Raw genomic sequence first — 13,000 nt, forward strand, 5'->3', positions numbered from 1 at the left:
GTTTTCAATGTAGGGAATAGGAATGCCCTTCTGCAAAGCACCTTACAGTTTACAAGACCCTTTCACCATCGTTATTCCATTTTATCCTTATAGCCCTGTGGTAGGCAGGGCTTATATTGTTATACCCTATTTACTCGAGGTCATACATGCACAGGCTGGATTGAGACTCCGTCCCAAGGTTTCTGAATCCCAGTTCCATGCTCTTTCCACATTTTCATCCTGCAGCCTGAGATAATACGCAGTTAACTGCTGACCGGAGTTACTCTGCCCACTCAGATGAGAGAGAACTTATTGATTAAAAAGAGGTCATTCTGGGAGTTCTGCATTCCACTTGCCTAGTGTAAGTTGCTACTTGTCTGGAGGAAGTAAATCATTGAACTGTAAGTTACACAATGCATGTGTCTTTGATGTGGGCATCAGGCATTGACTCACTGATATGTGATACATACCCTAAGAATTGAAAAATGCTTTATTGAGAAGAATTGTGGGCCTGATCACAGGAAATCGTGTTTTTTTTTCCTCCCAAAAGTTAAACACTATTAAAACTCCAGAATCATGACTGGATAACTAAATTCATGAAGAAAGAATTTTAAAATGAGCTAATTACAAAAATAGGTCTAGGGCTGTAGCTAAAAGCAAAACTTACATAAAAATCACATTGGGTGGTGCTTTTCAGCATTCAAAGAAGTGTCACATAAACAATTTCATTTGATCTTCACAACAACCCTGTGAAGTAGGCATGATCCTCATTTAAGAAACACAGAAATTAAATTTGATGAAGTCTAAATGTTTTCCCCAAGGTCACAGCTGGGAAATGCAGGTGTAGAACTTTGGGCCTTTTGACTTTCCATCTGTGTTTGATTTTGAATTATTTCTTAAAACCTCTGGCAATGTCCATGATTATTGTCGGGAATGACTTACATATTCTGTGACTATCCTGCCAGAAGCTGTGATGATGGCTGGTATGTAACTGATGCCTTCTCACATTGGGACTGCCTTGCGCTTACAAGCAGCAACTATTCACTATTGCTTTTCTGCAAAATGTGTGGATATTATGTCCATTTACTCTGATGGATAGATTGAAGCAGGAATCTAAGCTATGTTTTTCTTTGTCACTCTTCACAGGGAGGGGAAGAAGGGTTATTTCTTGAGAGTTCCAGCTAAATGTTCCTTGTCAGACAATCAGAACAAACTCCCATTCCCTAAAGAATAGAAAGAGAAATAGCAAATGTTTAATGAAAAGACCCATGCTATTTCTTCAAAGTGCTCTAGATTCACTCCCCGCAACTTATCTGACTCTCAAATAAAATATTTGGAAAGCCTAATAGGTCACAAAGCTTCGGAGACCATGGACATTTAAAAACTATCTTTGGAAAGGTCAAGTATGTTAGTGTAGATAAATCATAATTAAGACAGCAGGGTTTAATAGGATCCATACTCGTGACTATCTACACAAGGGAATTAAATATTAAAGATCTTTTCCCCTATTTATACTGTTCCCATGTATGTTTCTTTCTGTATCCAAAGAAATTTAGAAGGGAAGGTTGTAACTTTTCACCTTCAGGTGCCAGTGGCCAAAAACAACTCTAAACTTGTCTGACTGGCTCTAAGGAGGAATGTCAGTAAACAAGGCCTGAGTAAACAAGAGAGAGGCCTGCCCATCAATCACCTGTGAAGTCAAGCAATGTAGGCCATCTTCCTGGGTGCTTACAAATCAGTTCCCAGCCCTCAGATAAATGCAAAATGTCCTTCCAAAGAAATGTAATTTATTATCATGTTAGCAGTGGTGAGCTAGGGAAGGAGCAGAATAAAAGATATTCTACTTAGCAATGGGGACCCGCTATAGTAGTAAGAAACTAAGTACCTTAAGGGACTGGGGAGTTTTCTTAAACCTCTCTGGCAGGAGCATGTATTGGCCTCTCTTTCATAAATGTGGGTCATTTTCATCACCTTGGGATGTTAGACTTTGGCAGGTCTGATGATGAAACAAGGCTGCACATGCTCGTAAGAAGAAATGACCTTCCCATCCTTAATCTCCTTGGTGATGGTGCAAATTTTAACCAGTATCCGGGACAGGGGTCCACAGGCACTGCAGTGCTCCTTTAAGCCACAGGGGGCTGAGGATGTGCAAGCTGGGGCCGTGCATTCCATGGCTCCGGACTTATAAGATGTCCAGGGGGAAGGCTCACATTTGGTGGTACACGGGTAACAAGGACGCCTAAAGAAAAAACAGAATTTTAGCTGTGATTGAGGGAAGGCGATGATGGTCATGGAGAAAAATGGTCGTGGCTAATTTTTTTTAACACTTGTTGCTCAAGACAAGTACATACTTCCAAATGCTTATTCATTCATTTTGTACTGTAGTTGGTGGAAGAAAAAGAATCGGATCAAATCCATTGGAAATCAGCATCCTGGGTTTAGAAGTATTCGATTATGTAAGTTTCTGTTAGTCAATACCATCGCATTGTAGAAAGAATACCGCACTAGCAGTCAAAGACTGGGGCAGACAACAGCTCTGTCCTTTACCAGCTGGTGACCTTAGCTAAGTCATTTAACTCTCTCAAGCTTTAGTTGTTCATCTGCAGAATGGATATAATGGAAACTAAACCTACAGGATCAACAGTGATAAGGAACAAGTTGAGGGGATTATTATCTGAGGAATGGAAGTTAACCAGATATTTTTCTCATTGCGGAGTTAGTCATACTAATAGTGGTGGCCTAACTCCAGCTATGAAAGAGTCCTCACTGTGTCATCAGGAAGCTTCAAAATGCCTTCTAGCCGTCTGTACATAGTTTTTAGAGAATTGGAGTAAAAAGCAGTTCATAGTAAACACTCTTTTGATAAACATAATCTTTCTTTGATGATTCAAGGTATTTTGGTATATGATCACGGCTCCTAAAGGTGACGGCATTGATGACCATTGTGCTCATATAATGTGGTCACGCCAATTAAAAGAATGCTGTGAAGAGTTCACTGATTATTTTGGGGAAGTAGGTCTCCTTTACAATTGTACCTAAGTCTCTCAGGTGTTAGTTTGGACTGAGTTACTTCAAAGAACTCATCCTCCAGGTATGTTTACTTATGGGTTGGTTAGCTTTTTATTGTTTACAAAAATTATAACTTTTGTTTTTTAAAAAAGATGCTAAAACATACATGTGTACGTGCCTCTGTTGGCCTCAAGGACTGGTGGCTAGATAGGGTTAGGGGTTTCAGCCTGAGCAGAATGTTCCTCCAAAGGAGCCTGGGTTGTTTTGTACAAGCTCATGAAAATCAAATGTTCATCTCAGTGGGGAAACATCTGGAATGGTCACCGGGAATATTCATCTAAGGGGAAATCATTTTTTCTCTAGTAATTTTTAAAACTCGAAGAAGGTAAGCAACCTATAAGAAATTAACCTGGCGCATGGGCTCCTCAGAACAGCCAACGCCTCAAATTTGGATGAGGTTACAATTGCAAGTCTTCCTCATGGCACAGCTTGAGAGGGTGTGTGGATGCCTCTGTCCAAGCTCCCCATCACTGGCAAGAAGGTCAAACAAAGCACTTGTCCCCTATTGCCAGTGGCAGTACATATATGGTTCATTTGCACTTCTTTGTCATAGAAGTTGTTGTTATTTTACGTACTTGCCATCCAAGCTCTCCAGAAGGCTGCGGTATGTGGTAATCTCACACTCCAGCCGGGACTTGACGTCCAGCAGGATCTCGTATTCTTGGTTCTGTCTTTCCAGGGCACACCGAATCTCTGCCAGCTGAGCCTCCAGGTTATCGATCAGACTCTGGATCTGGGTCAGCAGGGCTGTGTAGCGAGCCTCCGTCTCCGTCAGGATGCACTCTTGGGAATCTCTCTAGCATGGAGAAGGATAGTAGGGTTTATAATGATGACTCCTTTAAGCCCAGGTCACCTGTAACCTGTATCATTTAAAAAAAATGGTTTCTTTTTTTATTTTTTTGAGATGGAGTCTCGCTCTGTTGCCCAGGTTGGAGTGCGGTGGCACGATCTCAGCTCACTGCAAGCTCTGCCTCCCGGGTTCATGCCATTCTCCTGCCTCAGCCTCCCAAGTACCTGGGACCACAGGTGCCCACCACCATGCCTGGCTAATTTTTTTGTATTTTTGATAGAGATGGGGTTTCACCGTGTTAGCCAGGATGGTCTCGATATCCTGACCCCGTGATCTGCCCACTTTGGCCTCCCGAAGTGCTGGGATTGCAGGCGTGAGCCACTGTGCCCGGCAAAAAAAAAAAATGGTTTCTTTGTGACACTACTGATAGATCTCCAAGCACTTTATTTATTGTTTCCTAAGCAAATAAATCCAAAACCCAAATGATCAACTATGCTAAAATCTGCTTTCCTTTATCTCCTCCCTCTTTCTCTCTTTCTCTTTTTTTGCCTCTTTTTAAGTATTTATTTCACTTTCTTGACCACCTGATAATCTTGCACCACACTTTCCTACTTAGGAGAGAAAAAGAAATAACTTATTGCACACCCAGGCATTAAAAATGCATCACTGGCTGGGCATGGTGGCTCACGCCTGTAATCCCAGCACTTTGGGAGGCAGAGGTGGGTGGATCACAAGGTCCAGAGTTCAAGACCAGCCTGGTCAAGATAGTGAAACCCCATCTCTACTAAAAATACAAAAAAAAATTAGCTAGGTGTGGTCGTGGGCACCTGTAATCCCAGCTACTTGGGAGGCTGAGGCAGAGAATTGCTTGAACCCAGGAAGTAGAGGTTGCAATGACCTGAGATCAAGCCACTGCTCTCCAGTCTGGGCAACAGAGTGAGACTCCATTTCAAAAACAAAACAAAACAAAACAAAACAAAAAAACAAAACCCATTACCATGGCACTTCATTCAGTGAGTGTTTGTATCATCGAAAAGGAAGCAAGAAATGTTTAACCATATACAATTTATCCACCAGAACAATTCCTTTATATGTAAAATATGAATGTTGAAACTGATGAGTAAATTTCATTCCTGTTCTATCATTCTGTAAGTCTATGGATAATGATGGGATTTTAGGTTTTAATAGCTATTATTTGTGTGATTACCCCAATTTTTATAGATGAGAAACCTGAGGTTCAAGTGGTTCAATATGTTGTCCAAGGTCACATGACTAACCGGTGACAAAACCAGTGTGGGGCAAGGTCTTCCTAAAATGCTTCACATCAGAGCATGTAAGCAATTCTCTGCTTCAGAGAGGCATTATCATGAGACAGAATGGTACTGGCTTTGGAATCTAAACTCTGGCTCAGACTCTTATTTCTTTTGTGACTTTGGACAAGTTTCTCAACATCTCAGGATCTCAGTGTCTCTATTTATAAAATAGGTGGGCTGAAACTTACCTTGGATTTGCTTGGGAAAATCACCTTAGCTCTTGGAGCCTCGTCTGTAACATGCGTTAATAATTATGCCACCCCCCTTTTAGGATTACTTTATAAATTTCACGTGATAGCTTGTAAAAATGCTTTGCATATAATAAAATGCTCTCCCAGTGTTTCCCAAAGTGTACTTCATGAATCATTAATACCATGAGATGCTCTAAAAAAAGTGGGCAGGGGGGCAGGGGATCCACAGTCAAATAAGTTTTGGAATGCTGAATACCATATATCCCCTTCTTGGAGATTCATGGTGTATATTAACTTATTAATGGCTCACAGGAAGGCACCCTGTTTAACCTTGGTTTAGTCCAGCATTTCCCAGACTTATTTGGCCACAAAGTCCTTTTTCAGCCATAGACCCTTTAACAAAAGAGGAACTGTTGTTCTGAGAGACACAGTTTGGGAAATACTGCAACACACAGGTGTCAGGGACTGTTGCCATCTGTGCTGAGCACGGCTTGGTCAGCTTGCTCGGTACCATTCGATGCTGGGCCTGCAGTTCAACCTCCAGAGTGTTCACAGTGCGTCTCAGTTCTATGATCTCCTTTTGGCAGCATTGCTGCTGTTGAGAGCTGGTCACCACTTGTTGATTCAGCTCCTCTATCTGAAACACACAGCCAGAGACTGAGAATATTATGGGAGGAAAACATGACTTTGATTAAAGGGCCCTAGAAATGCAGCATCAGCTTATTCTTTTTGACTTTTCTATTTCCCCACCTGTGTGTTGAACCATTGTTCCACATCTTTGCGGTTTGTCTCCATGATGGACTCATATTGACATCTCATTTCTTGTAGAACCTGGTTTAGGTCAACAGAAGGGGCAGCAGTCACTTCAATGTGAAGTCTCTCCCCAAGCTGACACTGTAAAGAATTGATTTCCTGTGAAAAGAAGAAGAATGTGAAGTCACTTGGTGAACAGATGACCCCCTTGTGTTCTTGTTTCACTCTAATTGCTACGATTTAGCTTAATTATGTCTAAAATATAGCCCACAACAAAGGAATACATGATTTACAGGTGTTATTGATGCTATAAAATGATTTAAGACTATTTCAAGTAGGACTGTGTGTTTAAATATGTGCAAAATTAAAAAAAAAAATGAGTAGCAAGACCAGAGTTCCAAAAAATTTAGATCATTTCCAGGGCTGGATAATGGGTGAAACAGGATAAAGGTGGAATTGATCATGAGAGATTATAGTCTTTATGGTACAAATATGGGATTGTGCCAATATTGACTTGCAGCAATATTGACTTGTACCAATGGGAGGTGGCAGAAGTCTGTGTAGGGATGCCTACAAACACGGGAAGACTGTAAGGACAGAAAAATTGGGATCCTTCTTGTGGAAAAGCTGGAGGGGATGATGGAGGCCTTTCTTCCCCTTATGGCTCCAGATATTGTGTTGGAGCCAGCGGATTTGAAATACTACATTGAACCAGTGCTAGTAGCAGTAGGTATTTTCAGGGCTAAACCAGAGTAGTATGTAGCAGTGATATGGTTTGGCTCTGTGTCCCCACCCAAATCTCATCTCGAATTGTAATTCCCATAATTCCTACCTGTCAAGGGAAGGACCTAGTGGGAGGTGATTGGATCATGGGGGTGGTGTCCCCCATGCTGTTCTCAGGATAGTGAATGAGTTCTCACAAGATCTGATGGTTTTACAAAGGGCTCTTCCCCCTTTGGTCTCTCTCTCTCCTGCTGCCAAGTGAGATGTGTCTGCTTCCCCTTAAGCCATGATTGTAAGTTTCCTGAGGCCTCCCCAGCTATGTGGAACTGTCACTCAATTACACCTCTTTCCTTTATAAATTACCTACTCTCAGGTATTTCTTTATAGCAGTGTGAGAACGAACTAATACAAGCGGGGACACCCTTTATCAGGTGCAACTCAAAGGAACTGATGCTACTTTTAGGGGCTTAGCTTGTGATTACTTTCCTGGTCTTTCTCTCACCTCTTTATGGTTGTTCTTGAGGCAAAGGAGCTCCTCTTTCAGAGACTGGACTTGTGTCTCCAGGTCGGCCTTGCCCAGGGTCAGCACATTCAGGATCTGCTTGAGGCCATTGGCATCTGCCTCTACCAGCTGGCGGAGAGACACCTCAGCTTCATACCTTAAAAAACCAGATGGGAAAACAGAGACATCTGAAAGGAGATGATGCAAACCAAGCCAAGCAGAACTCCCATCTGCATTTTTCTCTGGGCACCTCACTTAGTGTATTTCTATTAAAAGTTTTATTCTCTTTAGAGGTGAAACCATTTGATATAGATCATAACTTAATTATTATTCCCAAATTAGTTTGCTAGGGGGATCTACATTGCTGTCCTTTGAGATATGGGAATGTATTGTCCTTCCTCTGCCCCTAGTGGCAATGCAGTGTAAGTGAAGAAAGCACTGGATTAGGGCTCAGAAAACGTGGGTCCAAGTTTTGGCTCTGACTTGTGCTAGTTATGCTTACCTTTGGGTGAGTAACTTAGCCTCACTAAGCCACAGATTTCTCACCTTAAAGAGGGTAACAATATATTAGCCCTACCTATTTTACTGAACTGTTGTGTAGGTAATCAGATGGGTTCACAAGTTCAAAACTATAGGTACTGTATACATGTGAGCAGTTATTAATCTTAGTCATTCATTGTATTTGAAAGTCTTTTCTGGGCTTGTGCCAACATGGTCTGGGGCAAGAGGGTTAGTAGACATGGGGACAATTTTGTTGAGGGCACCTCGGTCAGACTCAAGGTGAGCTCTGTCATCGATGATGGTGTTGTGTGGGCTTACTTGGCTCTCAAGTCATCTGCAGTCAGTTTGGTGTTGTCAATTTGCGAGACCAGTCTGGAATTCTCAGCCTTGGTACACAAGATCTAGAATTAAGAGATTGTACACACAAATGAAGCAAACACCAAGATTTCCTTCTTTAAGAACCAAGGGGCTTGTGTGTGTGTCAAGTAACAGGAAAAGGCTAAATAGACTAAAAGTAATCTTCATAGCTATGCTCATGAAGCTTGGAAAACTTCAGAAAGTCAGATTTCCTGTTATTTTCCTAAAAGATCAGCAAAAAGTACTTACCTAGAAACTTTTAAGTATTTTTGTTGTTGTTGTTGTTGTTAAAATATAAAATCCAGGCCGAGCACAGTGGCTCACCCCTGTAATATCAGCACTTGGGAGGCTGAGGCGGGCAGATCATGAGGTCAAGAGATCGAGACCATCCTGGTCAACATGGTGAAACTCTATCTCTACTAAAAAATACAAAAATTATCTGGGTGTGGTGGTGCGTGCCTGTAGACCCAGCTACTTGAGAGGCTGAGGAGGGAGAATCACTTGAACCTGGGAGCTGGAGGTTGCAGTGAGCAGAGATTGCACCATTGCACTCTAGCCTGGTGACAGAGTGAGACTCCATCTCAATAAATAAATGAATAAATAAATAAATAAATAAAAATAAAAAAATCCATTTATAGGAATGGATTTATATGAATACCATGATCCACTAGAATGTCAACTCCATGAGGGCAGGGACTTTTTAAAGGTCACCAATATTTTCCCAGAATCTAGAATAATGTTTGGCTCAATATTGTTACTGCTCAGTAAACATCTGTTGAATGAATAAAACTGAATAAATCCAGATGTGTAGTAGCAGAATATGTCTGTGCATAACAAACTTAGGTTTGGTGTAGAAACAAACCAATCAATGTGGAGATGATAACATAAACATAAAAGGAGAAAAAGGTGGTGATGGTTGCAAAATGGATAAAAACTAAACTGTTCAGAAACTCATTAAAACAAAATTTATTTTCTCTGATCTCTGTTTCCCTATTTTTATTTTAAAAATGGCAACAACTTGCTGTTAACATCTTTTGGTCATGAGTTATCTAGTTATAATGGTAGAGTGTATTTCTGGAGAAAGGAAACATCATGAGACTCTTCTTTTTGTTTTTGATATTTAAAGACAGAGTCTCACTTTTGCCTGGGTTGGAGTGCAGTGGCAGCATCTCAGCTCATAGCAGCCTCGACCTCTTGGGCTCAAGTGATCCTCCCACCTCAGCCTCCCAAGTAGCTGGGACCACAGGCATGTGCCACCATGCCCATCTAATGTGTGTGTGTGTGTGTGTGTGTGTGTTTGTAGAAATGGACTTTCATCATGTTGCCAGGCTGGTCTAGAACTCCTGGGCTCAAGTGATCTGTCTACCTCAGCCTCTCAAAGTGTTAGGATTACAGGTGTGCATCACTGCGCCTGGTCAGAAATACTAGCAGACTCTGAATGCTGCCTCAAGATGACAATTTCGCTCAAGAGATTTTTCTATTCTTCAAAAAATGTTTCAGCATCAACTGAACAAAAAATATTAAAGCTTAGCAAATAACTGTTGCTTGGAAACCATCAATTCGCAACACGATTAAACAGGTTCCTAGGAATCTTACCTTCTGCTGGAGTTCCTCAATGGTAGTGTAATAAGACAGGTAATCAGGACATAGAACAGGGAGCTCTTTGTTATTCTCTTCCTGGATTTTAGATTCCAGTTCAGCATTCTCTCGTTCTAGCATTCGCACCTTTTCCAGGTAGTTAGCAAGACGCTCGTTCAAGATTTGCATGGTCTCCTTCTCATTACTGTTGATGCCTTCACCATACCAGCTGCAGTCATCCAGAGAGGAATGCAAGATGAAGTTGTTTATTAGGTAGATGGGCTTGCGACAAAAGCAAGGAGTGGGTTGGCAGCCCTGGTCCCGGGTAGTTCTGAGAGTGTGGCCAGCTGGTTGACAGTTCTTGACTTTAAGGCCACCAGAATGGCAGCAGTTGTTAGAAGAGATGGTACTAACATTTGTAATCCTAGAGCAGTTTTGACATGGGGTTGAAGGAGAATTGGTTGTTGTGCAGCCCTTGGTATCCATAGTATGTGTCCGGCTTTAGTTGGTTTCCAAGACTGTGGTCACCAGGATGAAAAGCTCAAGCCACCTCCACGGAGTCTGAATTCCAAGACTCTTGGTGTTTTCCTCTTTGAAGTGCTTATATAGCCTCTCTTCTATGTGGTGTCACACAGGTGGGATGTTTTCCTTTCTCAGGTTTATGTCAAATCCTGTAGGAACATCTTATTAGTCTGCTTTTTACTTGCTTAAGAAGAGTTATTTGTCTCATAAAAATGTGCATTTAGGCTGTTACTAAGTTATTACCCATCATAAATACTACTTGTCTATTGGACCCAGAGCTTCAAATTATGTCTTCAAAAGGAACTGTCCTAACAGCATCCATTATTAAGCAGGTGTGAGTATATTAAGTTCATTACGTTCTTCTTGACCTCTCCACTTGGCACTGAGCTTAACCAGGAATGAGTTCGTCCTTCTTTTCCTTTCTTCTCTAGGAAAGGGAAACTATTAATGTCTAATAATTATTGGTAAACTTAGAAATCAGTCAATATTTTAGTTTGTTCTACCCAGATGATTTCCCCATTTTCAGTGTCAGGACAAAGTGAGTATGAATTAAAATGTCAGTGTTTTAAAAGACTTGTTTTAAAGATAATTGCTAGATTTATGCTTTAGCTTTCCATAAAATGTAATAACATAAAATAAAATATAAATAAAATATGAAATAAAATAAAAGCCATGGGGAAAAGGTAGGGTTTGATTGCTAATAAGAAATTTCTTGGAAAAGAAACTGGCTATCTTTTGGTTTTCCGAAGTCCACGTTTTGTAACATTTTTAGTGCTAATGTTTGCTTGTGGCATTACATTAGATAAAAATTTATCACAGTGTTGGTTTATACTGGATATTTAAATAGGATCCATTGAAAGGGGTGTGTTTTCTTTCTGAGGAATAGTCACTCAGCATTTTCTTAAGAAAGTTACTTGTTCCTAGTCCTTTATGGAGGCTCTAGGGGAACATCATTTTCTTGCCTTTTCCAGCTTCTAGAGGCTGTCCACATCCTCAGCTAGTGGCCCCTTTTCATCTATTTTTTTTTCTTGAATTATGAGATTTTTTGTACTTTAAGTTCTTGGATACATGTGCAGAACGTGCAGGTTTGCAACATAGGTATACACGTGCTATGGTGGTTTGCTGCACCCATCAACCTGTCGTCTACATTAGGTATTTCTCCTAATGCTATCCCTCCCCTAGCCCCTCACTCCCTCACAGGCCCTGGTGTGATGTTCCCTTCCCTGTGTCCATGAGTGCTCATTGTTCAACTCCCACTTATGGGTGAGAATATGCAGTGTTTGGTTTTCTGTTCCTGTGTGAGTTTGCTGAGAATGATGGTTTCCAGCTTCATCCATGTCCCTGCAAAGGACATGAACTAATCCTTTTTTATGGCTACATAGTATTCCACAGTATGTATGTGCCACATTTTCTTTATCCAGTCTATCATTGATGGGCATTTGGGTTGGGTCCAAGTCTTTGCTATTGCAAGTAGTGCTACAATAAACATACATGTGCATGTGTCCTTTTAGTAGAATGATTTTTATAATCCTTTGGGTATGTACCAAGTAATAGGATTGCTGGGTATTTATGGTTCTAGATCCTTGAGGAATCACCACACTGTCTTCCACAATGGCTGAACTAATTTACACTCCCACCAACTGTGTAAAAGTGTTCCTATTTCTCTACATCCTCTCTAGCATCTGTTGTTTCCTGACTTTTTAATGATCGCCATTCTAACTGGTGTGAGATGGTATCTCATTGTGGTTTGATTTGTGTTTCTCTAATGACCGGTGATGATGAGCTTTTTTCATATGTTTGTTGGCCACATAAACGTCTTCTTTTGAGAAGTGTCTTTTTATATCCTTAGCCCATTTTTTGATGGGGTTGTTTTTTCTTGTAAATTTGTTTAAGTTCCTTGTAGATTCTGTATATTAGTGCTTTCTCAGATGGATAGATTGCAAAAATTTTCTCCCATTCTGCAGGAGGCTGAGGCAGAAGAATTACTTGAACCCAGTAGTTCAAGTTCAGTGTAGGCAACACAGTGAGATTTCATTTTTAACAAAGTAAAATAAAATATAAAATAAAAGCCATGGGGAAAAGGTAAACCATTATATGTACTTTGGGGACAATTCTATATTCCCTTTGGTGTGGGGGCAGGGAATGTTGAAACCATACTTCATTCTTTACAGTGAGACAAATTACAAGTAGATCAAAGATTCAGATATGAAAAATAAATAATAAATATGCCCCAAAGGATAATTATTTTATAAATTTGGAGTCAGAAGACTTTTCCAATGATGACTCAAAATTAAGAAGCCATAAAAAACTGTTAGATTTGACTCCATAAAATAACAGTGTTTGAACTTGTGCTTGGATGAAAAATACAACCTGTAAAACCAGAAGACAAGATGACAAACTGGGAAACAATATTACAATTACACTCCAGACAGTGACCAAAAGGAAAATACAAAAGGCACTTAAAATAAGAAAAAATGCTCAATGTCACTCATGAAAAGAAAAATGTAAATTTAAATCATACTGAGATACTTTAGTTTTCCACCTATCAAACTGAAAAAAAATCAAAGTTTGATAACAGATACATTCACTGCCTATAGGACTCTCATTGCTTGTGGCAATGAAATGTAAATTCATGCAAGTTACTATAATGCTACTATAATTAAAACAGTGTGATTTTGGCCTAGGGGTTGGACAGTAGATCAATGAGAAAGAATATAGAGTT

The 13,000-nt window shown here is 40.4% G+C and overlaps 1 protein-coding gene across 1 annotated transcript; it reads right to left on the reverse strand.

Moving 5' to 3' along the window:
• Positions 1–1,770: 1,770 nt before the first annotated feature.
• LOC105472197 (keratin 39) lies at positions 1,771–10,335 on the reverse strand. The gene is made up of 7 exons (XM_011725221.3): positions 9,775–10,335; positions 8,140–8,222; positions 7,321–7,477; positions 6,093–6,254; positions 5,854–5,979; positions 3,624–3,844; positions 1,771–2,218 (listed from the first exon to the last, which is right to left on the reverse strand). The coding sequence occupies exons 1-7, from the start codon at positions 10,240–10,242 to the stop codon at positions 1,960–1,962; spliced, it is 1,476 nt and encodes a 491-aa protein (XP_011723523.1). The 5' UTR covers positions 10,243–10,335; the 3' UTR covers positions 1,771–1,959.
• Between the last annotated feature and the right edge of the window lie 2,665 nt (positions 10,336–13,000).

This window comes from Macaca nemestrina, chromosome 17, assembly GCF_043159975.1.
Source record: "Macaca nemestrina isolate mMacNem1 chromosome 17, mMacNem.hap1, whole genome shotgun sequence".
NCBI classification, from domain to species: Eukaryota; Metazoa; Chordata; class Mammalia; order Primates; family Cercopithecidae; genus Macaca; species Macaca nemestrina.

Bases quoted from the DNA above. Each gene is read 5' to 3' on its own strand.
- LOC105472197 (XM_011725221.3), bottom strand. From the start codon at position 10,242: ATGGATACCAAGGGCTGCACAACAACCAATTCTCCTTCAACCCCATGT. The intron at 7,478-8,139 runs GTAAGCCCACAC...TGGTTTTTTAAG, and splicing joins GCAGATGACTTGAGAGCCAA to GTATGAAGCTGAGGTGTCTC. The intron at 5,980-6,092 runs GTGGGGAAATAG...TGTGTGTTTCAG, and splicing joins AACAATGGTTCAACACACAG to ATAGAGGAGCTGAATCAACA.